Raw genomic sequence first — 22801 nt, 5'->3', positions numbered from 1 at the left:
CACCTGCAAGAAGAAAAAATATTACATTAAACAACCATGCACACACACACACACATTCCAAACACACCTCTCATTCAGCTACTCTGCTAACCACCCCCAGCTCTCAGCAAACCCATCCCGCTACCCCACCGCCATTACAGGCCCTCACCCCGTGGCTCCTCGGGAACGCCATTCCCAGGAGCCTCCCGGATGGCCCTGCCTGCGAAAACCCCGTCCCTGCACCGCTCCGCGCCCAAACTTTGGCGACGATCGTCGCCTCGCGGACCGGCCGGGACCGGGGAAAAAAAACCCAGCCGGGGGAAAAAAAAAAAAATCCCCCGGCTGGGGTTTTTTTATTCTATATTGGTTTTTGCCTAACTAGACTCCACCTGCAAGAAAAAAAAAAAATTACATTAAACAGCCATGCACACACACACACATTCCAAACACACCGCTCGTTCAGCTACCCCACTAACTGCCCCCCCCGCTCTCAGCAAACCCATCCCCCTACCCAACCGCTACTACCGGCCCTCGCCCCGTGGCTCCTCGGGAACGCCGTTCCCGGGGCCTCCCCGATCGCCCTGCCTGCGAAAACCCCGTCCCTGCACCGCTCCGCGCCCAAACTTTGGCGACGATCGTCACCTCGCGGACCGGCCGGGACCGGGGAAAAAAAACCACCCAGCCGGGGGAAAAAAAAAAAAATCCCCCAGCTGGGGTTTTTTTATTCTATATTGGTTTTTTGCCTAACTATACTCCACCTGCAAGAAGAAAAAAAATTACATTAAACAACCATGCACACACACACACACACACATTCCAAACACACCGCTCGTTCAGCTACCCCACTAACCACCCCCCCACTCTCAGCAAACCCATCCCCCTACCCAACCGCTACTACCGGCCCTCGCCCCGTGGCTCCTCGGGAACGCCGCTCCCAGGGCCTCCCCGATCGCCCTGCCTGCGAAAACCCCGTCCCTGCACCGCTCCGCGCCCAAACTTTGGCGACGATCGTCACCTCGCAGACCGGCTGGGACTGGGGAAAAAAAAACCCAGCCGGGGGAAAAAAAAAAAATCCCCCGGCTGGGGTTTTTTTATTCTATTTTATTGTTTTTGCCTAACTACTCAAAAAACTCAACTCCACCTGCAACAAAAACAACATTAATTTAAACAGTCACGCACAAGCAGACACATTCTAAGCACCCCGCTCGCTCGGCTACCGTGCCAACCACCCCCTGCTCCCGGCAAACCCATCCCACTACCCAATCGCCACCGCCGGCCCTCACCCCGTGGCTCCTCGGAACGTGGTTCCCAAAGGCCTCGAAATTCACCCCGCCCGCTAACGCCATGGCCCGAGCCCGACCTCCCCCTGAACGCCGGCTGTGAACGTCGCCAGATGGAGCGGGTGGGACTAAGTGACTTAAACCTGTTCAAAGAGATTAAGAAATCCCCCTGCTCAACAGTTTCTTTACTATTTTTAAAAGACACCTTAACTCTTTCTACATCAATGTACCCTGAAGTGAAAAACATCCTCACGTACAATGATAAACACCTTCCAAAACTAACGCTCATTCAACATCTACTCTATCCAACCGTCACCCGCCAGAGTGGCGGATGGCCCCGATTCTGTAACAGTGCCCAGAATCGCACAATCGTGCGCCTCGAGCCGTCACCGCCGCTCCGCTCGATCCGTGCCACAGGCCCTCGTCCTCAGAAGAGGAATACGTTTCCCTCTGTGCGTCGCTCCCAGTCCTTCTTTTCTTCCTGTCATACGCTCTGGCAAACTTCACGGAAGGATTCGCTTCTGGAATGCCGGTAGCCCCGTGGTACCTGCAAAAGACAAAAGAAGGAACTCTAGAGACCACTCGCCACGCTCACCGGCACGTTAGCGTCCCCTCCTGGGACCGTTCCGCCCCATACGGAATGGCTACAAACGCGCAAAGCGGCTCCGCCGCTAACACGGGCATCTACGTGCTCCATAAATGTGACCCGAGGACGCGAGAGTGCCGCACGGGGTAGAGTTAACGCCGCACCGAAAGACACGGCCCGACGGCGCACACAACAACGCCAAGACGATGTGACGCGTATGCCCCGGCGTGGCCTGCTGTGCAAGACAACCGGAACTCCGGATGAAAGATGGGTGATAACATCCCGGTGACTGACAGAGACAAAATGCTAGGAAAGACAAAAGACTGTCATGACGCAGGGAACAATCCCTCAGAAGACCTCACGAGACAGAGCATCACAGAGACTACGCCTGCCAGTTAAGCCTGAGCGAGAGCTGCATGAAAGACCTACCGATTCCACCTACAAGACTAAACTAGATCGGGAACGTTGACCTTCTATGTCACGCTTCTTAGCGGTACAGAGTGAGACGGACGGCTGCTGCATGCGGACCGGGATGCGAGTATACCCAAGACCCCTCAACACTGAAGGCCGAGACAAACATCGACACGTCACGTAACTAAGGAACGCCCGCTAGGCGTACCGCATGGCTCTGCCCGCTCGGCCCAGAGCTGCTTTGCCAGGGCACATATCTCACGAGAAGTATCACTCACCATTTCTACAGTCTTGTTGCAAATTGCCTGCAAGAACAATGCAAAAGCTGACTTACAGGCTTCCCTCGTGTTACCTCTCAATTCGCTTGAGATCTGCTCGACTCCCGCTCACGTGAACGCTGGCTTCGCAAGCTCACGAAATACAGATATAGAGCTATGCGCCGCTCTTGCTGCTTTAATGCCAGACAGCATAAGACTCAGATCAGACACAACCAAACACAACGCCCACAGACACATTGCCGCCCGATGACACCCAGAGACGCACTGCTGCCCGACGCCGCCCAGAGACGCCGAGAGACGCACTGCTGCCCGACGCCGCCCAGAGACGCCAAGAGACGCACTGCTGCCCGACGCCGCCCAGAGACGCCAAGAGACGCACTGCTGCCCGACGCCGCCCAGAGACGCCGAGAGACACACTGCTGCCCGACGCCGCCCAGAGACGCCGAGAGATGCACTGCTGCCCGACGCCGCCCAGAGACGCCGAGAGACGCACTGCTGCCCGACGCCGCCCAGAGACGTGCCGCCGCCCCGCACGGGCCCGAGGCCCGCTATCTGCCTCCAGAATTCACAAAACCTAAAGACCCCTCCCACCGACCCTGATGTCCTACCCCCTCTTCTAGCCCCGCCCCGCCCCACCCACTGCTTTGGCCCCTTGACTTATCTTTCAGAGAGCATGGTCCATAACTCATCCTCATCGGGAGCACGTCATCTAACCAGGGTTTCCCTGCGGTCACCGCATTGCTCTTCATCACCTGTAATGCAGAACGTCTCCGGTCACCGACATGCTGACACGTATCGACCTCTACCGCGGCGATGCCCTCCTCGGAATGACCACGCAGCTCCCGATAACCGTACGTTGTGCCCCCCCGTCTCCCGTGGAAGCCTAGAAACTGGAGAAACGCAGCCGCTGTCCTACTCGTAAGCGATCGCCCGCTCGGCGGCACCTGGCCTCCCGGTCCTCTCTTCCGACGACTCGCCTCGAAGCCTCCGCCGTTCGAGCGGAGACCTCACGACGCCCGCAAAAGCGAAGGCGAATGGTCGTTCGTATGGCTGCACGATCCTCAGCGATTCGGGTCCCGGCGGACCGCTTAACGACTCTCTCGCCTTTTCTCAAACCGCTCGTGACTCTGCGGCGTCGACGCTCCGGGAAGGAGCGTGGCACCTGCAAAAGAAAGAGGTAAAAGCACGCGGCGAGATGCCGCCCCGATCCTCGGCTCGCTCGCGGAGCTTCCTCTCCCCTGCTCGTTTACCTCGGCCGCTCGGAGACGGATTCTTCCGTCCGCTGTGCCGAGGCCCGGTCGCCGCCTGTGCGATTCAAACGGGGTATGACTTTAGCTACGATACTATTAAGACACCTGAAGAACTGCCGCTCGGGCACGCCGGTCATCGCTCACCTCGCCGAAGTCCGAGGGTGCGGGTATCCCGCTTCACGCGTCGATTCGTGCCTAGAAAATAAAACCGGAATGGCGTGAGCCCCTCGGAGTCGCCGGTCCCACGGATCCTCTGACCTCTTCCGTCGCCCGTCGTGAAGCGGCTTCTCGCTTTGCACTTAAACGACCCGAACCCTGTAAGGAAAGGCATCTGGGTGTTAACCTAGACTTTTACGAGACCAAAGGTTTGTCTTTCCTTTCCATCTCCCTTCTGACTACTGCTAAAATACCCAAAATCCTAAGTACCGAGCCTCACGTGCAAGCTAAGGCTCGTTTGACCCGCTCGATCGCCCGCTCCCTGCGACCCGGAGTCCGCCCTCCGATGCCTGCCGAACGCGAGGAAAATAACTGTGGAGGCTCTCTACGGCTACTCGCCTGGAGATGGACTGCATGGTCTTCGCCAAAAGCATCCGGGCGGATGGATGCGTTACTACACGCTCCCCTCATCTTTACTATGGCTAAACCCCTGGGCAGGACGGGTCCGACCCGGACGCAGACAGACGCCAAACGCAGATGCCACAAGTGACGCGAGAAGACGGCGAGCGACGAGAACGACGGCCATAGGGAAGATGCCGCCGGTGGAGAAGGCCTACGGTGCCGCGATGGCGGCCCCAAAATGAGAGGCGACCGCTGCGGCCCGTGAGACGAAGTTACCGTCAAAACCTGAACGACGGATGCATGAGAAGCCATGTTTTAAGTCATAAGATGTGGGGACGAAACCCCGGAAGACTACCGGGTGCCAAAATGACGCTCGAAAGCACGGCCTGGGGCACCGCCTAGCTCGCCCCTGCGAGAGACGACCGCTCGAGAACGTCCTCGACGCGACACGCGCGGGACGGATCCGCGCTTCCGGTTATAATTGCGAGACGAGAAGGGCTCGACGGGTGCCGTGCCGACGAGGGGACGTACTCGAGACTCTCGGGAGGGCTATCGAGATGCCTGACGATCGCAAAGACCTACAGAGACGTCTAGACCTGAGGATGGCACGGTATAAGATACGGAACGCAGAACACGCAAAGTACACAACGACACAGACGCGGGCTGGAACTGCCCTGACCACGGTACTCTGGTGCTGAAAAGTGACTCGCTCCCTTTACAGGCGCATGGGGCGCCGCTCCCGGACAGTCCTCTCCCCTACGCTACCTCGAAGAGCCCTCCCTGCGATTCCCGACCCTGTCCCTTCCTCCCAGACCCTTCCCACCCTGGACCCTTGACTTAGCTTTGAGAGGGCCAGAGGCCAGACCGTCTTCCGTGACGACCGCGTCGGCTGACCGGGACGCTCCCGAGTCGCTGGGTTCCTCCGCGTCGTCCGCCAAACGTCCGCGAAGTGAGCGACCAGTCGGCGTCGTGTCGGCCGATGCGGCCCTCTTCCGCGACGCCCTCCTCCTTGAAAGCGTGGCCCTTTCAGCTCACCCGCTCCGTGCCGGTTTCGGTGTCGGATGCCATGGCCGTCGTCGCTTGTGGCGCCTGTGATTTCAAAAGATGGAATATTATATTTGTGCTCGGGGGAAAACACCGGGCCCGTGCCCCTCCTCTCCGCTGCCCCGGTTCGCCTCAAATGCTCATCCTATTCCAAAGGCTGCCTACGCTGCGCCCGCGAGACGATACGGTGCTCTGCGGGCGATCGGGAAACGCGATGAGCCGTCCCAGATCCCTAAAGACTCCGTGCCTTACGTCCCTGCCTCTTTCCTGACGAATGCTAAAACGTCCCCACCGTTTTTCTGAGAAAGGCTAAAACTCCATATACGGATGCTTACGAGATGCTCGCTCTGACCCTCGCTCCATCCTCTCCCCTTTGGTCCCATTTATGTGGATGATATCGACGCCTTACGATGTATACACCGACGCTAGGGAAAAAACCGAGGTCCCATCTTCGATGAAGTCAGGAAAATGCAATGTATCTAGAATGAAAAGAAAAAATGTAAGTGTACACTATTAAACTGTTTTACCCGCCCCGCCCCACGGATACAAAATTACTTACCTGAAAAAAACCCACTATGTACCTGTTTACTTCCTACTATACACACTGCTGAACCTTGACTGATGCTGAAACTCTTGTCTCAGGTACCTCTATTTCTGTGATTATTAAAACACACCTGCCCAAAGAGCTGCCTCGGCTCGAAATCTGCCACTGACTCTGAAGAACACCAGAGCTCTGACCTCAGAGAGGCCCGAGAGCACAATGAAGATCTTCCTCGGCTCAAAATCTGCCACTGACTCTGAAAAACACCAGAGCTCTGACCTCAGAGAGGCCCGAGAGCAGAATGAAGAGCTTCCTTGACTCAAAATCTGCCACTGACTCTGAAGAACACCAGAGCACTGACCTCAGAGAGGCCCGAGAGCAGAATGAGCTCCCTGATGAGAGGCTGTGGCTCATATACCCCAGGCCCCACCCACCACCTTGACCATGATCACCTGGGAAAGGGGAGGGCTGAACCACCAGAAGGCATAAAGGCACCTGTGGGAGCAGCTGGGAGTTTTCTCCTCTGCCTTAAGTTTGTGACCTGCAAAATGCCGTAGGAAGAAAACGACCCTTACCGGATATGACGATATCCGCTCTTTCGCTAAGTCTATTGTGTCGGCGATGTGACCGGGACGGGAATGAAACCTAGTTTTTCTGGGGTATAGATAGAAAAAGACAGATATCATGCTAAGCTACGTGGGGAAGTAGTCGGCTAAATGCGGTAATAATATCGTTATCCAAAACGAGGCGCTGTAGTTTCCTACGTGAAAACCGAAATGCTGCGGGGTGACTCGTCTTTTCTGGCGAGACCGCGCGTGCTGCCTAAGCCCCCCCGGTGGCGCTACGGGCTTGGGGAGGAGTGGCTGGAGAGCTGCCGGTCAGAGAGGGACCTGGGGGTGTTGATTGACAACCGGCTGAACGTGAACCAGCAGTGTGCCCAGGTGGCCGACAACGCCTATGGCGTCCTGGCCTGTATCAGAAATAGCGTGGCCGGCAGGGACATGGAAGTGATCTTGCCCCTGTACTCGGCACTGGTAACGCCGTACCTCGATTACTGTGTTCGGTTTTGGGCCCCTCACTACAAAAAGGACATTGAATTACTCGAGCGTGTCCAGAGAAGGGCGACGAAGCCGGTGAAGGGTCCGGAGCGCGTGTCGTACGGGTAGCGGCTGAGGGAACTGGGGTTGTTTAGTCTGGAGAAGAGGAGGCTGAGGGGAGACCTCATGGCCCTCTATAGCTACCTGAAAGGAGGTTGCAGAGAGCTGGGGATGAGTCTCTTTAATGAAATAACAAGCGATAGGACAAGAGGGAGTGGCCTCCAGCTGTGCCACGGAAGGTTTAGACTAGATGTCAGGAAGTATTTCTTTACAGAACGGGTTATTAGGCAGTGGAATGGATTGCCCGGGGAGGCGGTAGAGTCCCCATCCCTGGAGGTGTTTAAGAGTACGGTCGACATAGCGCTGAGAGATATGGTGTACATGGGAACTGGCAGTGTTAGGTGAATGGTTGGACTGGATGATCTTCAAGGTCCTTTCCAACCTAGTTGATTCTGTGATTCTGTGATAATGGAACCGTGTCCCGGAGAGCGCTAAAGAACGAAGCGGAACTAGATCCTATAAGAATTCCTTCTCGGAAATATCACCGGTTCCGATATAAATTATTTACTGTGCGTCGCCAACGATTCAGAGTGACCTTGACCGTCTCTCTGACTGACTCCATTAAGAGTCCCAAAGGACGGAAAACACCAAAAAAACGTGGAATTCCCTGAAATGTATCGGAAAGCGTATGAAACGGCCTGACGCCTAAATTGCTAGAACAAAAAAAAAAAAATGCAAACTTAACAGAAAAAACCATAGGAGATGCCTAGATGATACATGAAGGCGATCCTCTTCTCTGAAAAACTCGAGAACACATCTAAGCTGACGACGCACGTCTTTGGGATACCGGATACCGAAAAGAGACGTACGATAAGATGCCAAACGAATAGACGCCGCGGGCGAAAAGACACCGATGCCGGACGGGACGAAGAACCGGAAAAGGAAAAAACCGGTGCTGGGGTATGGGAGAGAGACGGAGGCTGAAAAAACGGAAGGAGAGGAAGCGGGACAAAGGCGTCTAGAGAAAAAGAAAAAGGGAGAGCTAGCAGAAGACAGAATAAGAGGGAGCGGGAGAGAAGAAGGAGAGCGGAGGTAAAGGGAAGCAAAAAAATCACGGCGGTGTGGGAGAGAGAGGGGGCCGGGGGAGAGCCCGAAACGCGTGATAGCGGCGACGGAGCCCCGAAGGGAAGACGCGGCTTCCCGTACGTGTAGCCGTGCTCCCTCGTGTGCCGCGTGGCCGTGCCGCGCTCTGGGTCATGCGCGTGGACCCTGCAGCGCTCGCTGGCGCTCTGGCCCGCTGTGGACCGTGAAGAGGGCTCCTACCTCGTCTGCAGAGCGGGCTCTCTCTTCCTGCGGTGGGAGGCGGGTGCTGCCGAGATGGCCGTGATTTTCTTCTTCTTTCCCTTTCTGGGGCCTCTCTGGATTCGGCCGTGGTGGGGCCTCTCCGGATGTTTGAGCCTGGTTACCGTAGAACCCTTGGCCTTTGATGCCAGGAGTCCCGGGGGGACACAGAGGGCAGAAAAGAGTGGAGACCAAAGATAGGTGACAGGCTGAAGGGCAAGTACAGGGCAGAAAACTGTGGAGTGCCAAAAGGCGTGAGAGAAACAAAAAGGGCTCGGTGGGCGACAAAGTGTCGGAAGTGCAAAGAGCACATAAAAGCCTGAATAAAGGAGGTGGCGGAAAAGCTGCGGGAGGCCAAAATGGAAGGCTGGAAGGGAAATAGAGGCCAGAAAAATGTGGAAGCCAAAAAGGAGTGAGAGACCGAAACGGGGTGGGAGGATGGAGGGAAGTAGACGCCAGGAAAGGTGGAGGCCGAAATGGGGTGGGAGGCCGAAATGGGGTGGGTGGCCAGACAGAAATAGAGGACAGAAAAAATTAGAGGCAGAACCATGGTGGGAGGCCCAAACAGGGTGGGAGCTAGAGCAAAGTAGAGGCCATAAAATAGTGGATGCTGAAACAGGGCAGAAGGCCAAAATATAGTGGAAGGCCAGAAGGAAGTAGAGGCCATGAAAGGTGGATGCAAAATCATGCTGTGAGGCCAAAATGGGGTGGAGGCCAGAGGGAAGTAGAGGCCAGAAAAAGTGGAGGTGGAAATGGGGTGGGAGGGCAAAAAGGGGTGGGAAGCTGGAGAGAAGTAGAGGCCAGAAGAAATTTCAAACTGAATCATGGTGGGAGACCAATACGGGGTGGGAGGCCTCTACATCCCTCCATCCTCCCACCCTGTTTTGGCCTCCCACCCCTTTTCAACCTCCACTTTGAATGGCATCTACTTCCATCCAGCCTACCACCACGTTTTGGCCTCCCACCACGTTTCAGCCTCCAATTCTTTCTGGCCTCTCCTTCCCTCGGGTCTCCCACAGGTTTTTGGCCTCCCACCCCATTTCAGCCTCCAATTTTTTCTGGTCTCCCACCCCTTTTGGGCCTCCCACCCCATTTTGGCCTCCAATTTCATTTTTTTAAACCCTAACCCCTCACCTTGACCCTCACCCTAACCCCTCACCATCACCCTAAACCCTCACCCCCAACCCCTAATCCTAACCCCTGACCCTCAGCCTAATCCCTAACCCCAACCCCTAACCCTAGAGTCCCCCCCAATTCTGCCCCTTAACCCTAGATCCCGCCCCTGACTCCACCCCCTAACCCTAGAGCCCGCCCCTGACTCCACCCCCTAACTCTAAGCCCACCCCTGAGTCCACCCCCTAACCCTAAAACCACCCGTGAGTACACCCCCTAACTCTAAACCCACCCCCGAGTCCACCTCCTAACACTAAGCCCATCCCCGAGTCCACCTCCTAACACTAAGCCCATCCCTGACTCCACCCCCTAACTCTAAGCCCACCCCTGAGTCAACCGCCTAACACTAAGCCCATCCCCGATTCCACCCCCTAACCCTAAGCAAACCCCCAAGTCCACCCCCTAACACTAAGCCCACCCCCGACTCCACCCCCTAACTCTAAGCCCACCCCCGACTCCACCCCCTAACTCTAAGCCCACTGCCGAGTCCACCCCCTAACCCTAAGCCCACCCCCGACTCCACCCCCTAACCCTAAGCCCACCCCCGAGTCCACCTCCTAACCCTAAGCCCACCCCTGAGCCCAACCCCTAAGTCTAACCCTACCCCTGAGTTCACCCCCTAACCATAAGCCTACCCCTGAGTCCACCCCATACTTCTAAGACGACCCCTAACTCCACCCCCTAACCCTAAGCCCACCCCCAAGTCCACCTCCTAACCCTAAGCCCATCCCTGACTCCACCCCCTAACTCTAAGCCCACCCCTGAGTCAACCGCCTAACACTAAGCCCATCCCCGATTCCACCCCCTAACCCTAAGCAAACCCCCAAGTCCACCTCCTAACACTAAGCCCACCCCCGACTCCACCCCCTAACTCTAAGCCCACCCCCAAGTCCACCTCCTAACACTAAACCCATCCCCGAGTCCACCCCCTAACCGTAGAGCCCACCCCCGAGTCCACTCCCTAACTCTAAGTCCACCCCTGTCTACCCCCTAACACTACACCCACCCCCAAGTCCACCCCCTAACCCTAAACCCACCCCTGACTCCACCCCCTAACTCTAACCTGTAACCCTAAGGTGTACAGTGTAACTGTAACCCTAAGGTGTCAGTGTAAGCTGTAACCTACAGTTGTAATTGGAAGGTGTTACTAAGCTGTAACGTGTAATGTGGGTTTTAAACTCGAATAGAATCGGTGTGGAAATAGTGTGCAGGAGGAGGTACAACCTGGAGTGCGCTCTGTGTGGAAACAGTGACCCCCGTCAGGTGCAACCGCGAATAGGGTCCGGGTGGAAGCAGTGACCCGCGGCAGGTGCAACCGCGAATAATGTCGCGGTGGAAACAGTGACCCGCGGCAGGTGCAACCCCGAATAGGGTCCGGGTGGAAACAATGACCCGCGGCAGGTGCAACCCCGAATAGGGTCCGGGTGGAAACAGTGACCCGCGGCAGGTGCAACCCCGAATAGGGTACGGGTGGAAACAGTGACCCGCGGCATGTGCAACCCCGAATAGGTTCCGGATGGAAACAGTGACCCGCGGCAGGTGCAACCCCGAATAGGATCCGGGTGAAAACAGTGACCCGCGGCAGTTGCAACCGCGAATAGGGTCCGGGTGGAAACAGTGACCAGCGGCAGGTGCGACCCCGAATAGGGTACAGGTGGAAACAGTGACCCGCGGCAGGTGCAACCACGAATAATGTCGGGATGGAAACAGTGACCCGCGGCAGGTGCAACCCCGAATAGGTTCCGGATGGAAACAGTGACCCGCGGCAGGTGCAACCCCGAATAGGGTCCGGGTGAAAACAGTGACCCGCGGCAGTTGCAACCGCGAATAGGGTCCGGGTGGAAACAGTGACACGCGGCAGGTGCAAGCGCGAATAGGTTCCGGGTGGAAACACTGACCCGCGGCGGGTGCAACCCCGAATAGGGTCCGGGTGGAAACAGTGACCCGTGGCAGGTGCAAACGTGAATAGGGTCGGGGTGGCAACAGTGACCCGCGGCAGGTGCAACCCCGAATAGGGTCCGGGTGAAAACAGTGACCCGCGGCAGGTGCAACGCCTAATAATGTCCGGATGGAAACAGTGACCCGCGGCAGGTGCAACCGCGAATAGTGTCCGGGTGGAAACAGTGACCCGCGGCAGGTGCAACCCCAAATAATGTCGGGGTGGAAACAGTGACCCGCGGCAAGTGCAACCCCGAATAGGGTCCGGGTGGAAACAGTGCCCCACGGCAGTTGCAAGCGCGAATAGGGTCCGGGTGGAAACAGTGACCCGCGGCAGGTGCAACCGCGAATAGGGTCCGGGTGGAAACAGTGACCCGCGACAGGTGCAACCCCGAATAGGGTCCGGGTGGAAACAGTGACCCATGGCAGGTGCAACCCCGAATACGGTCCGGGAGGGAACAGTGACCCGCGGCATGTGCAACCCCGAATAGGGTCCGGGTGGAAAACCTGACCCGCGACAGGTGCGACACAGAATAGGGTCCGGGCGGAAACACCCGCGGCAGTTGCAACCGCGAATAGGGTCCGGGTGGAAACAGTCTCTAGTTCTCTCCAGCCTCCCACGATTTTTACGCCTCCCACCCCTTTTCGGCCTCCAATATATTCTGGCATCTACTTCTCTCCAGCCTCCCACCCTTTTTTGGTCTCCCACACCTTTTTGGCCTCCCACCGCTTTTCGACTGCTTATTTTTTCTGACGTCTACTATTCACCAGTCTCCCACTCCTTTTTGGCCTCCCACTCCATTTCAGCCTCCAATTATTTCTGGCCTCTACTTCTCTCCAGCCTCCCACCATTTATCGGCCGCCCACCCCTTTTCGGCTTCTGGTTATTTCTGGCCTCTACTATTCACCGGTCTCCCACTCCATTTTGACCTCCCACTCCTTTTCGGCCTCCAATTTTTTCTGGCCTCTACTTCTCTCCAGCCTCCCACCATGATTTGGCCTCCCACCCGTTTTTGGCCTACAATTCTTCCTGGCCTCTACTCCTCTTCAGCCTCCCACCCTTTTTGGCCTCCCACTCCTTTTCAGCCTCCAATTTTTTCTGGCCTCTACTTCTCTCCAGCCTCCCACCCCTCTTTCGGTCTCCCACCCCTTTTCTGCCTCCAATTTTTCCTGGCCTCTACTTCTCTCGAGCCTCCCACCCTTTTTGGTACTCCCACTCCTTTTCGGCCTCCAATTTCTTCTGGCCTCTAACTCTCTCCAGCCTCCCACCATTTTTTGGCCTCCAACCCCTTTTTGGCCTCCCACTCATTTTGGCCTCCAATTTTTTCTGGCCTCTACTATTCACCGCTCTCCCACTCCTTTTTGCCCTCCCACTCCTTTTCGGTCTCCAATTTTTTGTTACCTCTACTTCTCTCCAGCCTCCCACCATTTTTTGGCCTCCCACCCCTTTTTGGCCTCCAATTTTTCCTGGCCTCTACTTCTCTCCAGCCTCCCACCCTTTTTCGGCCTCCCACCCCTTTTTGCCCTCCCACCCCTTTTCGGCTGCTAATTTTTTCTGGCCTCTACTATTCACCGGTCTACCACTCCTTTTTGCCCTCCCACTCCTTTTCGGGCTCCAATTTTTTCTGGCCTCTACTTCTCTCCAGCCTCCCACCCTTTTTGGGCCTCCCACCCCTTTTCCGGGCCTCCCACCCCTTTTCACATGTTAATTTTTTCTGGCCTCTACTATTCACCGGTCTCCCACTCCTTTTTGGCCTCCCACCCCTTTTCAACTTCTGATTTTGTCTGGCCTCTACTGTTCACTGGTCTCCCACTCCTTTTTGGCCTCCCACTCTTTTTCGGCCTCCAGTTTTTTCTGGCCTCTAATTCTCTCCAGCCTCCCACCATTTTTTGGCCTCCCACTCCTTTTCGGCCTCCAATTTTTGCTGGCCTCTACCTCTCTCCAGCCTCCCACCCCTTTTTGGCCTCCCACCCCTTTTTGGCCTCCCACCCCTTTTTACCCTCCCACCCCTTTTCAACTTCTGATTTTTTCTGGCCTCTACTATTCACTGGTCTCCCACTCGTTTTTAGCCTCCCACTCTTTTTCGGCCTCCAATTTTTCCTGGCCTCTATTTCTCTCCAGCCTCCCACCCTTTTTGGGCCTCCCACCCCTTTTTGGCCTCCAATTTCTACAGGCCTCTACTTCTCTCCAGCCTCCCACCCTTTTTGGGCCTCCCACCCCTTTTTGTCCCCCCATCCCTTTTTGCCCTCCAATTATTTCTGACCTCTACTCCTCTCCAGCCTCCCACCCTTTTTTGGCCCCCCACCCCTTTTCGGCTGCTAATTTTTTCTGGCCTCTACTATTCACCGGTCTCCCACTCCTTTTTGGCCTCCCACTCCTTTTCGGCCTCCAGTTTTTTCTGGCCTCTACTTCTCTCCAGCCTCCCACCCTTTTTTGACCTCCCACCCCTTTTCGGCCGCCAATTTTTCCTGGCCTCTACTTCTCTCCAGCCTCCCACATTTTTTTGGCCTCCCACTCCTTTTTGGCCTCCAATTTTTCCTGGCCTCTACTTCTCTCCAGCCTCCCACCCTTTTTGAGCCTCCCACCCCTTTTGGGCCTCCCACCCCTTTTTGTCCTCCCTTCTCTCCAGCCTCCCACCCTTTTTTGGCCTCCCACCCCTTTTTGGCCTCCAATTTTTCCTGGCCTCTACTTCTCTCCAGCCTCCCACCCTTTTTGGGCCTCCCACCCCTTTTGGCCTCCCACTCCTTTTCGGGCTCCAATTTTTTCTGGCCTCTACCGCTCTCCAGCCTCCCACCATTTTTTGGCCTCCCACTCTTTTTCAGCCTCCAATTTTTCCTGGCCTCTACTTCTCTCCAGCCTCCCACCCCTTTTTGGCCTCCCACTCCTTTTCAGCCTCCAATTTTTCCTAGCCTCTACTTCTCTCCAGCCTCCCACCCTTTTTGGGCCTCCCACCCCTTTTTGTCCTCCAGTTTTTCCTGGCCTCTACTTCTCTCCAGCCTCCCACCCTTTTTGGTGCTCCCACCCCTTTTCAGCCTCCCACCCCTTTTCGCATATTAATTTTTCCTGGCCTCTACTATTCACCGGTCTCCCACTCCTTTTTGGCCTCCCACCCCTTTTCAACTTCTGATTTTTTCTGACCTCTACTGTTCACTGGTCTCCCACTCCTTTTTGGCCTCCCACTCTTTTTCGGCCTCCAATTTTTCCTGGCCTCTACTTCTCTCCAGCCTCCCACCCTTTTTTGGCCTCCCACCACTTTTCGGCCTCCCTCCCCTTTTCAGCTGCTAATTTTTTCTGACCTCTACAATCCACCGGTCTCCCACTCCTTTTTGGCCTCCCACTCCTTTTCGGCCTCCAATTTTTCCTGGCCGCTACTTCTCTCCAGCCTCCCACCCTTTTTCGGCCTCCCACCCCTTTTTGCCCACCCACCCCTTTTCGGCTGCTAATTTTTTCTGGCCTCTACTATTCACCGGTCTACCACTCCTTTTTGCCCTCCCACTCCTTTTCGGGCTCCAATTTTTTCTGGCCTCTACTTCTCTCCAGCCTCCCACCCTTTTTGGGCCTCCCACCCCTTTTCCGGGCCTCCCACCCCTTTTCACATGTTAATTTTTTCTGGCCTCTACTATTCACCGGTCTCCCACTCCTTTTTGGCCTCCCACCCCTTTTCAACTTCTGATTTTGTCTGGCCTCTACTGTTCACTGGTCTCCCACTCCTTTTTGGCCTCCCACTCTTTTTCGGCCTCCAGTTTTTTCTGGCCTCTAATTCTCTCCAGCCTCCCACCATTTTTTGGCCTCCCACTCCTTTTCGGCCTCCAATTTTTGCTGGCCTCTACCTCTCTCCAGCCTCCCACCCCTTTTTGGCCTCCCACCCCTTTTTGGCCTCCCATTATTTCTAACCTCTACTCCTGTCCAGCCTCCCACCCTTTTTTGGCCTCCCACCCCTTTTTACCCTCCCACCCCTTTTCAACTTCTGATTTTTTTCTGGCCTGTACTACTCACTGGTCTCCCACTCCTTTTTGGCCTCCCACTCCTTTTCAGCCTCCAATTTTTCCTAGCCTCTACTTCTCTCCAGCCTCCCACCCTTTTTGGGCCTCCCACCCCTTTTGGCCTCCCACTCCTTTTTCGGGCTCCATTTTTTTCTGACCTCTACCGCTCTCCATCCTCCCACCATTTTTTGGCCTCCCACTCTTTTTCGGCCTCCAATTTTTCCTAGCCTCTACTTCTCTCCAGCCTCCCACCCTTTTTGGGCCTCCCACCCCTTTTGGCCTCCCACTCCTTTTCGGGCTCCAATTTTTTCTGGCCTCTACCGCTCTCCAGCCTCCCACCATTTTTTGGCCTCCCACTCTTTTTCAGCCTCCAATTTTTCCTAGCCTCTACTTCTCTCCAGCCTCCCACCCTTTTTGGGCCTCCCACCCCTTTTTGGCCTCCAATTTTTTCTGGCCTCTATTTCTCTCCAGCCTCCCACCCTTTTTGGGCCTCCCACCCCTTTTTGGTCTCCCACTCCTTTTCGACCTCCAATTTTGCCTGGCCTCTACTTCTCTCCAGCCTCCCACCCTTTTTGGTGCTCCCACCCCTTTTCAGCCTCCCACCCCTTTTCGCATATTAATTTTTCCTGGCCTCTACTATTCACCGGTCTCCCACTCCTTTTTGGCCTCCCACCCCTTTTCAACTTCTGATTTTTTCTGACCTCTACTGTTCACTGGTCTCCCACTCCTTTTTGGCCTCCCACTCTTTTTCGGCCTCCAATTTTTCCTGGCCTCTACTTCTCTCCAGCCTCCCACCCTTTTTTGGCCTCCCACCCTTTTTGTCCTCCCATCCCTTTTTGCCCTCCAATTATTTCTGACCTCTACTCCTCTCCAGCCTCCCACCCTTTTTTGGCCCCCCACCCCTTTTCGGCTGCTAATTTTTTCTGGCCTCTACTATTCACCGGTCTCCCACTCCTTTTTGGCCTCCCACTCCTTTTCGGCCTCCAATTTTTCCTGGCCTCTACTTCTATTCAGCCTCCCACCCTTTTTGGGCCTCCCACCCCTTTTTGGCCTCCCACCCCTCTTCGCATGTTAATTTTTCCTGGCCTCTACTATTCACTGGTCTCCCACTCCTTTTTGGCCTCCCACTCTTTTTCGGCCTCCAGTTTTTTCTGGCCTCTACTTCTCTCCAGCCTCCCACCCTTTTTTGACCTCCCACCCCTTTTCGGCCGCCAATTTTTTCTGGCCTCTACATCTCTCCAGCCTCCCACAATTTTTTGGCCTCCCACTCCTTTTTGGCCTCCAATTTTTCCTGGCCTCTACTTCTCTCCAGCCTCCCACCCTTTTTGAGCCTCCCACCCCTTTTGGGCCTCCCACCCCTTTTTGTCCTCCCTTCTCTCCAGCCTCCCACCCTTTTTTGGCCTCCCACCCCTTTTTGGCCTCCAATTTTTCCTGGCCTCTACTTCTCTCCAGCCTCCCACCCTTTTTGGGCCTCCCACCCCTTTTGGCCTCCCACTCCTTTTCGGGCTCCAATTTTTTCTGGCCTCTACCGCTCTCCAGCCTCCCACCATTTTTTGGCCTCCCACTCTTTTTCGGCCTCCAATTTTTCCTGGCCTCTACTTCTCTCCAGCCTCCCACCCTTTTTTGGCCTCCCACCTCTTTTTGCCCTCCAACCCCTTTTCAACTTCTGATTTTTTCTGGCCTGTACTACTCACTGGTCTCCCACTCCTTTTTGGCCTCCCACTCTTTTTCCGCCTCCAATTTTTCCTGGCCTCTACTTCTCTCCAGCCTCCCACCCTTTTTTAGCCTCCAACCACTTTTCGGCCTCCCTCCCCTTTTCAGCTGCTAATTTTTTCTGACCTCTACAATCCACCGGTCTCCCACTCCTTTTTGGCCTCCCACTCCTATTCGGCCTCCAATTTTTCCTGGCTGCTACTTCTCTCCAGCCTCCCACCCTTTTCCGGGCCTCCCACCCCTTTTCACATGTTAATTTTTTCTGGCCTCTACTATTCACCGGTCTCCCACTCCTTTTTGGCCTCCCACCCCTTTTCAACTTCTGATTTTGTCTGGCCTCTACTGTTCACTGGTCTCCCACTCCTTTTTGGCCTCCCACTCTTTTTCGGCCTCCAATTTTTCCTGGCCTCTACTTCTCTCCAGCCTCCCACCCTTTTTTGGCCTCCCACCACTTTTCAGCCTCCAATTTTTGCTGGCCTCTACCTCTCTCCAGCCTCCCACCCCTTTTTGGCCTCCCACCCCTTTTTGGCCTCCCATCCCTTTTTGACCTCCAATTATTTCTGACCTCTACTCCTCTCCAGCCTCCCACCCTTTTTTGGCCTCCCACCCCTTTTTACCCTCCCACCCCTTTTCAACTTCTGATTTTTTTCTGGCCTGTACTACTCACTGGTCTCCCACCCCTTTTTGGCCTCCCACTCCTTTTCAGCCTCCAATTTTTCCTAGCCTCTACTTCTCTCCAGCCTCCCACCCTTTTTGAGCCTCCCACCCCTTTTGGCCTCCCACTCCTTTTCGGGCTCCAATTTTTTCTGGCCTCTACCGCTCTCCAGCCTCCCACCATTTTTTGGCCTCCAACCCCTTTTTGGCCTCCCACTCATTTTGGCCTCCAATTTTTTCTGGCCTCTACTATTCACCGCTCTCCCACTCCTTTTTGCCCTCCCACTCCTTTTCGGTCTCCAATTTTTTGTTACCTCTACTTCTCTCCAGCCTCCCACCATTTTTTGGCCTCCCACCCCTTTTTGGCCTCCAATTTTTCCTGGCCTCTACTTCTCTCCAGCCTCCCACCCTTTTTCGGCCTCCCACCCCTTTTTGCCCTCCCACCCCTTTTCGGCTGCTAATTTTTTCTGGCCTCTACTATTCACCGGTCTACCACTCCTTTTTGCCCTCCCACTCCTTTTCGGGCTCCAATTTTTTCTGGCCTCTACTTCTCTCCAGCCTCCCACCCTTTTTGGGCCTCCCACCCCTTTTCCGGGCCTCCCACCCCTTTTCACATGTTAATTTTTTCTGGCCTCTACTATTCACCGGTCTCCCACTCCTTTTTGGCCTCCCACCCCTTTTCAACTTCTGATTTTGTCTGGCCTCTACTGTTCACTGGTCTCCCACTCCTTTTTGGCCTCCCACTCTTTTTCGGCCTCCAGTTTTTTCTGGCCTCTAATTCTCTCCAGCCTCCCACCATTTTTTGGCCTCCCACTCCTTTTCGGCCTCCAATTTTTGCTGGCCTCTACCTCTCTCCAGCCTCCCACCCCTTTTTGGCCTCCCACCCCTTTTTACCCTCCCACCCCTTTTTACCCTCCCACCCCTTTTCAACTTCTGATTTTTTCTGGCCTCTACTATTCACTGGTCTCCCACTCGTTTTTAGCCTCCCACTCTTTTTCGGCCTCCAATTTTTCCTGGCCTCTATTTCTCTCCAGCCTCCCACCCTTTTTGGGCCTCCCACCCCTTTTTGGCCTCCAATTTCTACAGGCCTCTACTTCTCTCCAGCCTCCCACCCTTTTTGGGCCTCCCACCCCTTTTTGTCCTCCCATCCCTTTTTGCCCTCCAATTATTTCTGACCTCTACTCCTCTCCAGCCTCCCACCCTTTTTTGGCCCCCCACCCCTTTTCGGCTGCTAATTTTTTCTGGCCTCTACTATTCACCGGTCTCCCACTCCTTTTTGGCCTCCCACTCCTTTTCGGCCTCCAGTTTTTTCTGGCCTCTACTTCTCTCCAGCCTCCCACCCTTTTTTGACCTCCCACCCCTTTTCGGCTGCCAATTTTTCCTGGCCTCTACTTCTCTCCAGCCTCCCACATTTTTTTGGCCTCCCACTCCTTTTTGGCCTCCAATTTTTCCTGGCCTCTACTTCTCTCCAGCCTCCCACCCTTTTTGAGCCTCCCACCCCTTTTGGGCCTCCCACCCCTTTTTGTCCTCCCTTCTCTCCAGCCTCCCACCCTTTTTTGGCCTCCCACCCCTTTTTGGCCTCCAATTTTTCCTGGCCTCTACTTCTCTCCAGCCTCCCACCCTTTTTGGGCCTCCCACCCCTTTTGGCCTCCCACTCCTTTTCGGGCTCCAATTTTTTCTGGCCTCTACCGCTCTCCAGCCTCCCACCATTTTTTGGCCTCCCACTCTTTTTCAGCCTCCAATTTTTCCTGGCCTCTACTTCTCTCCAGCCTCCCACCCCTTTTTGGCCTCCCACTCCTTTTCAGCCTCCAATTTTTCCTAGCCTCTACTTCTCTCCAGCCTCCCACCCTTTTTGGGCCTCCCACCCCTTTTTGTCCTCCAGTTTTTCCTGGCCTCTACTTCTCTCCAGCCTCCCACCCTTTTTGGTGCTCCCACCCCTTTTCAGCCTCCCACCCCTTTTCGCATATTAATTTTTCCTGGCCTCTACTATTCACCGGTCTCCCACTCCTTTTTGGCCTCCCACCCCTTTTCAACTTCTGATTTTTTCTGACCTCTACTGTTCACTGGTCTCCCACTCCTTTTTGGCCTCCCACTCTTTTTCGGCCTCCAATTTTTCCTGGCCTCTACTTCTCTCCAGCCTCCCACCCTTTTTTGGCCTCCCACCACTTTTCGGCCTCCCTCCCCTTTTCAGCTGCTAATTTTTTCTGACCTCTACAATCCACCGGTCTCCCACTCCTTTTTGGCCTCCCACTCCTTTTCGGCCTCCAATTTTTCCTGGCCGCTACTTCTCTCCAGCCTCCCACCCTTTTTCGGCCTCCCACCCCTTTTTGCCCACCCACCCCTTTTCGGCTGCTAATTTTTTCTGGCCTCTACTATTCACCGGTCTACCACTCCTTTTTGCCCTCCCACTCCTTTTCGGGCTCCAATTTTTTCTGGCCTCTACTTCTCTCCAGCCTCCCACCCTTTTTGGGCCTCCCACCCCTTTTCCGGGCCTCCCACCCCTTTTCACATGTTAATTTTTTCTGGCCTCTACTATTCACCGGTCTCCCACTCCTTTTTGGCCTCCCACCCCTTTTCAACTTCTGATTTTGTCTGGCCTCTACTGTTCACTGGTCTCCCACTCCTTTTTGGCCTCCCACTCTTTTTCGGCCTCCAGTTTTTTCTGGCCTCTAATTCTCTCCAGCCTCCCACCATTTTTTGGCCTCCCACTCCTTTTCGGCCTCCAATTTTTGCTGGCCTCTACCTCTCTCCAGCCTCCCACCCCTTTTTGGCCTCCCACCCCTTTTTGGCCTCCCATTATTTCTAACCTCTACTCCTGTCCAGCCTCCCACCCTTTTTTGGCCTCCCACCCCTTTTTACCCTCCCACCCCTTTTCAACTTCTGATTTTTTTCTGGCCTGTACTACTCACTGGTCTCCCACTCCTTTTTGGCCTCCCACTCCTTTTCAGCCTCCAATTTTTCCTAGCCTCTACTTCTCTCCAGCCTCCCACCCTTTTTGGGCCTCCCACCCCTTTTGGCCTCCCACTCCTTTTTCGGGCTCCATTTTTTTCTGACCTCTACCGCTCTCCATCCTCCCACCATTTTTTGGCCTCCCACTCTTTTTCGGCCTCCAATTTTTCCTAGCCTCTACTTCTCTCCAGCCTCCCACCCTTTTTGGGCCTCCCACCCCTTTTGGCCTCCCACTCCTTTTCGGGCTCCAATTTTTTCTGGCCTCTACCGCTCTCCAGCCTCCCACCATTTTTTGGCCTCCCACTCTTTTTCAGCCTCCAATTTTTCCTAGCCTCTACTTCTCTCCAGCCTCCCACCCTTTTTGGGCCTCCCACCCCTTTTTGGCCTCCAATTTTTTCTGGCCTCTATTTCTCTCCAGCCTCCCACCCTTTTTGGGCCTCCCACCCTTTTTGGTCTCCCACTCCTTTTCGACCTCCAATTTTGCCTGGCCTCTACTTCTCTCCAGCCTCCCACCCTTTTTGGTGCTCCCACCCCTTTTCAGCCTCCCACCCCTTTTCGCATATTAATTTTTCCTGGCCTCTACTATTCACCGGTCTCCCACTCCTTTTTGGCCTCCCACCCCTTTTCAACTTCTGATTTTTTCTGACCTCTACTGTTCACTGGTCTCCCACTCCTTTTTGGCCTCCCACTCTTTTTCGGCCTCCAATTTTTCCTGGCCTCTACTTCTCTCCAGCCTCCCACCCTTTTTTGGCCTCCCACCCTTTTTGTCCTCCCATCCCTTTTTGCCCTCCAATTATTTCTGACCTCTACTCCTCCAGCCTCCCACCCTTTTTTGGCCCCCCACCCCTTTTCGGCTGCTAATTTTTTCTGGCCTCTACTATTCACCGGTCTCCCACTCCTTTTTGGCCTCCCACTCCTTTTCGGCCTCCAATTTTTCCTGGCCTCTACTTCTATTCAGCCTCCCACCCTTTTTGGGCCTCCCACCCCTTTTTGGCCTCCCACCCCTCTTCGCATGTTAATTTTTCCTGGCCTCTACTATTCACTGGTCTCCCACTCCTTTTTGGCCTCCCACTCTTTTTCGGCCTCCAATTTTTCCTGGCCTCTACTTCTCTCCAGCCTCCCACCCTTTTTTGGCCTCCCACCACTTTTCAGCCTCCAATTTTTGCTGGCCTCTACCTCTCTCCAGCCTCCCACCCCTTTTTGGCCTCCCACCCCTTTTTGGCCTCCCATCCCTTTTTGACCTCCAATTATTTCTGACCTCTACTCCTCTCCAGCCTCCCACCCTTTTTTGGCCTCCCACCCCTTTTTACCCTCCCACCCCTTTTCAACTTCTGATTTTTTTCTGGCCTGTACTACTCACTGGTCTCCCACCCCTTTTTGGCCTCCCACTCCTTTTCAGCCTCCAATTTTTCCTAGCCTCTACTTCTCTCCAGCCTCCCACCCTTTTTGAGCCTCCCACCCCTTTTGGCCTCCCACTCCTTTTCGGGCTCCAATTTTTTCTGGCCTCTACCGCTCTCCAGCCTCCCACCATTTTTTGGCCTCCAACCCCTTTTTGGCCTCCCACTCATTTTGGCCTCCAATTTTTTCTGGCCTCTACTATTCACCGCTCTCCCACTCCTTTTTGCCCTCCCACTCCTTTTCGGTCTCCAATTTTTTGTTACCTCTACTTCTCTCCAGCCTCCCACCATTTTTTGGCCTCCCACCCCTTTTTGGCCTCCAATTTTTCCTGGCCTCTACTTCTCTCCAGCCTCCCACCCTTTTTCGGCCTCCCACCCCTTTTTGCCCTCCCACCCCTTTTCGGCTGCTAATTTTTTCTGGCCTCTACTATTCACCGGTCTACCACTCCTTTTTGCCCTCCCACTCCTTTTCGGGCTCCAATTTTTTCTGGCCTCTACTTCTCTCCAGCCTCCCACCCTTTTTGGGCCTCCCACCCCTTTTCCGGGCCTCCCACCCCTTTTCACATGTTAATTTTTTCTGGCCTCTACTATTCACCGGTCTCCCACTCCTTTTTGGCCTCCCACCCCT

The 22801-nt window shown here is 54.9% G+C and overlaps 1 protein-coding gene across 1 annotated transcript; it reads right to left on the bottom strand.

Annotated features, from left to right (window-relative positions):
• Positions 1-3404: 3404 nt before the first annotated feature.
• LOC141918931 (uncharacterized) lies at positions 3405-4374 on the bottom strand. Its single transcript, XM_074813883.1, has 5 exons — positions 4340-4374; positions 4211-4290; positions 3929-4082; positions 3785-3839; positions 3405-3696 (listed from the first exon to the last, which is right to left on the bottom strand). The coding sequence occupies exons 1-5, from the start codon at positions 4372-4374 to the stop codon at positions 3418-3420; spliced, it is 603 nt and encodes a 200-aa protein (XP_074669984.1). The 3' UTR covers positions 3405-3417.
• Positions 4375-22801: the final 18427 nt, after the last annotated feature.

The sequence above is a fragment of the Strix aluco genome, unplaced genomic scaffold (assembly GCF_031877795.1).
Source record: "Strix aluco isolate bStrAlu1 unplaced genomic scaffold, bStrAlu1.hap1 HAP1_SCAFFOLD_120, whole genome shotgun sequence".
Taxonomy (NCBI): Eukaryota; Metazoa; Chordata; class Aves; order Strigiformes; family Strigidae; genus Strix; species Strix aluco.
Note: the sequence above shows the minus strand (reverse complement) of the source record. Positions and strands in the feature narration are given on the sequence as shown.

Coding starts and splice junctions, on each gene's coding strand:
- LOC141918931 (XM_074813883.1), bottom strand. CDS start 4,374: ATGCTTTTGGCGAAGACCATGCAGTCCATCTCCAG. Junction 3,840..3,928: donor CACCCTCGGACTTCGGCGAG/GTGAGCGATGAC, acceptor TGAATCGCACAG/GCGGCGACCGGGCCTCGGCA. Junction 3,697..3,784: donor TCCGTCTCCGAGCGGCCGAG/GTAAACGAGCAG, acceptor TTTCTTTTGCAG/GTGCCACGCTCCTTCCCGGA.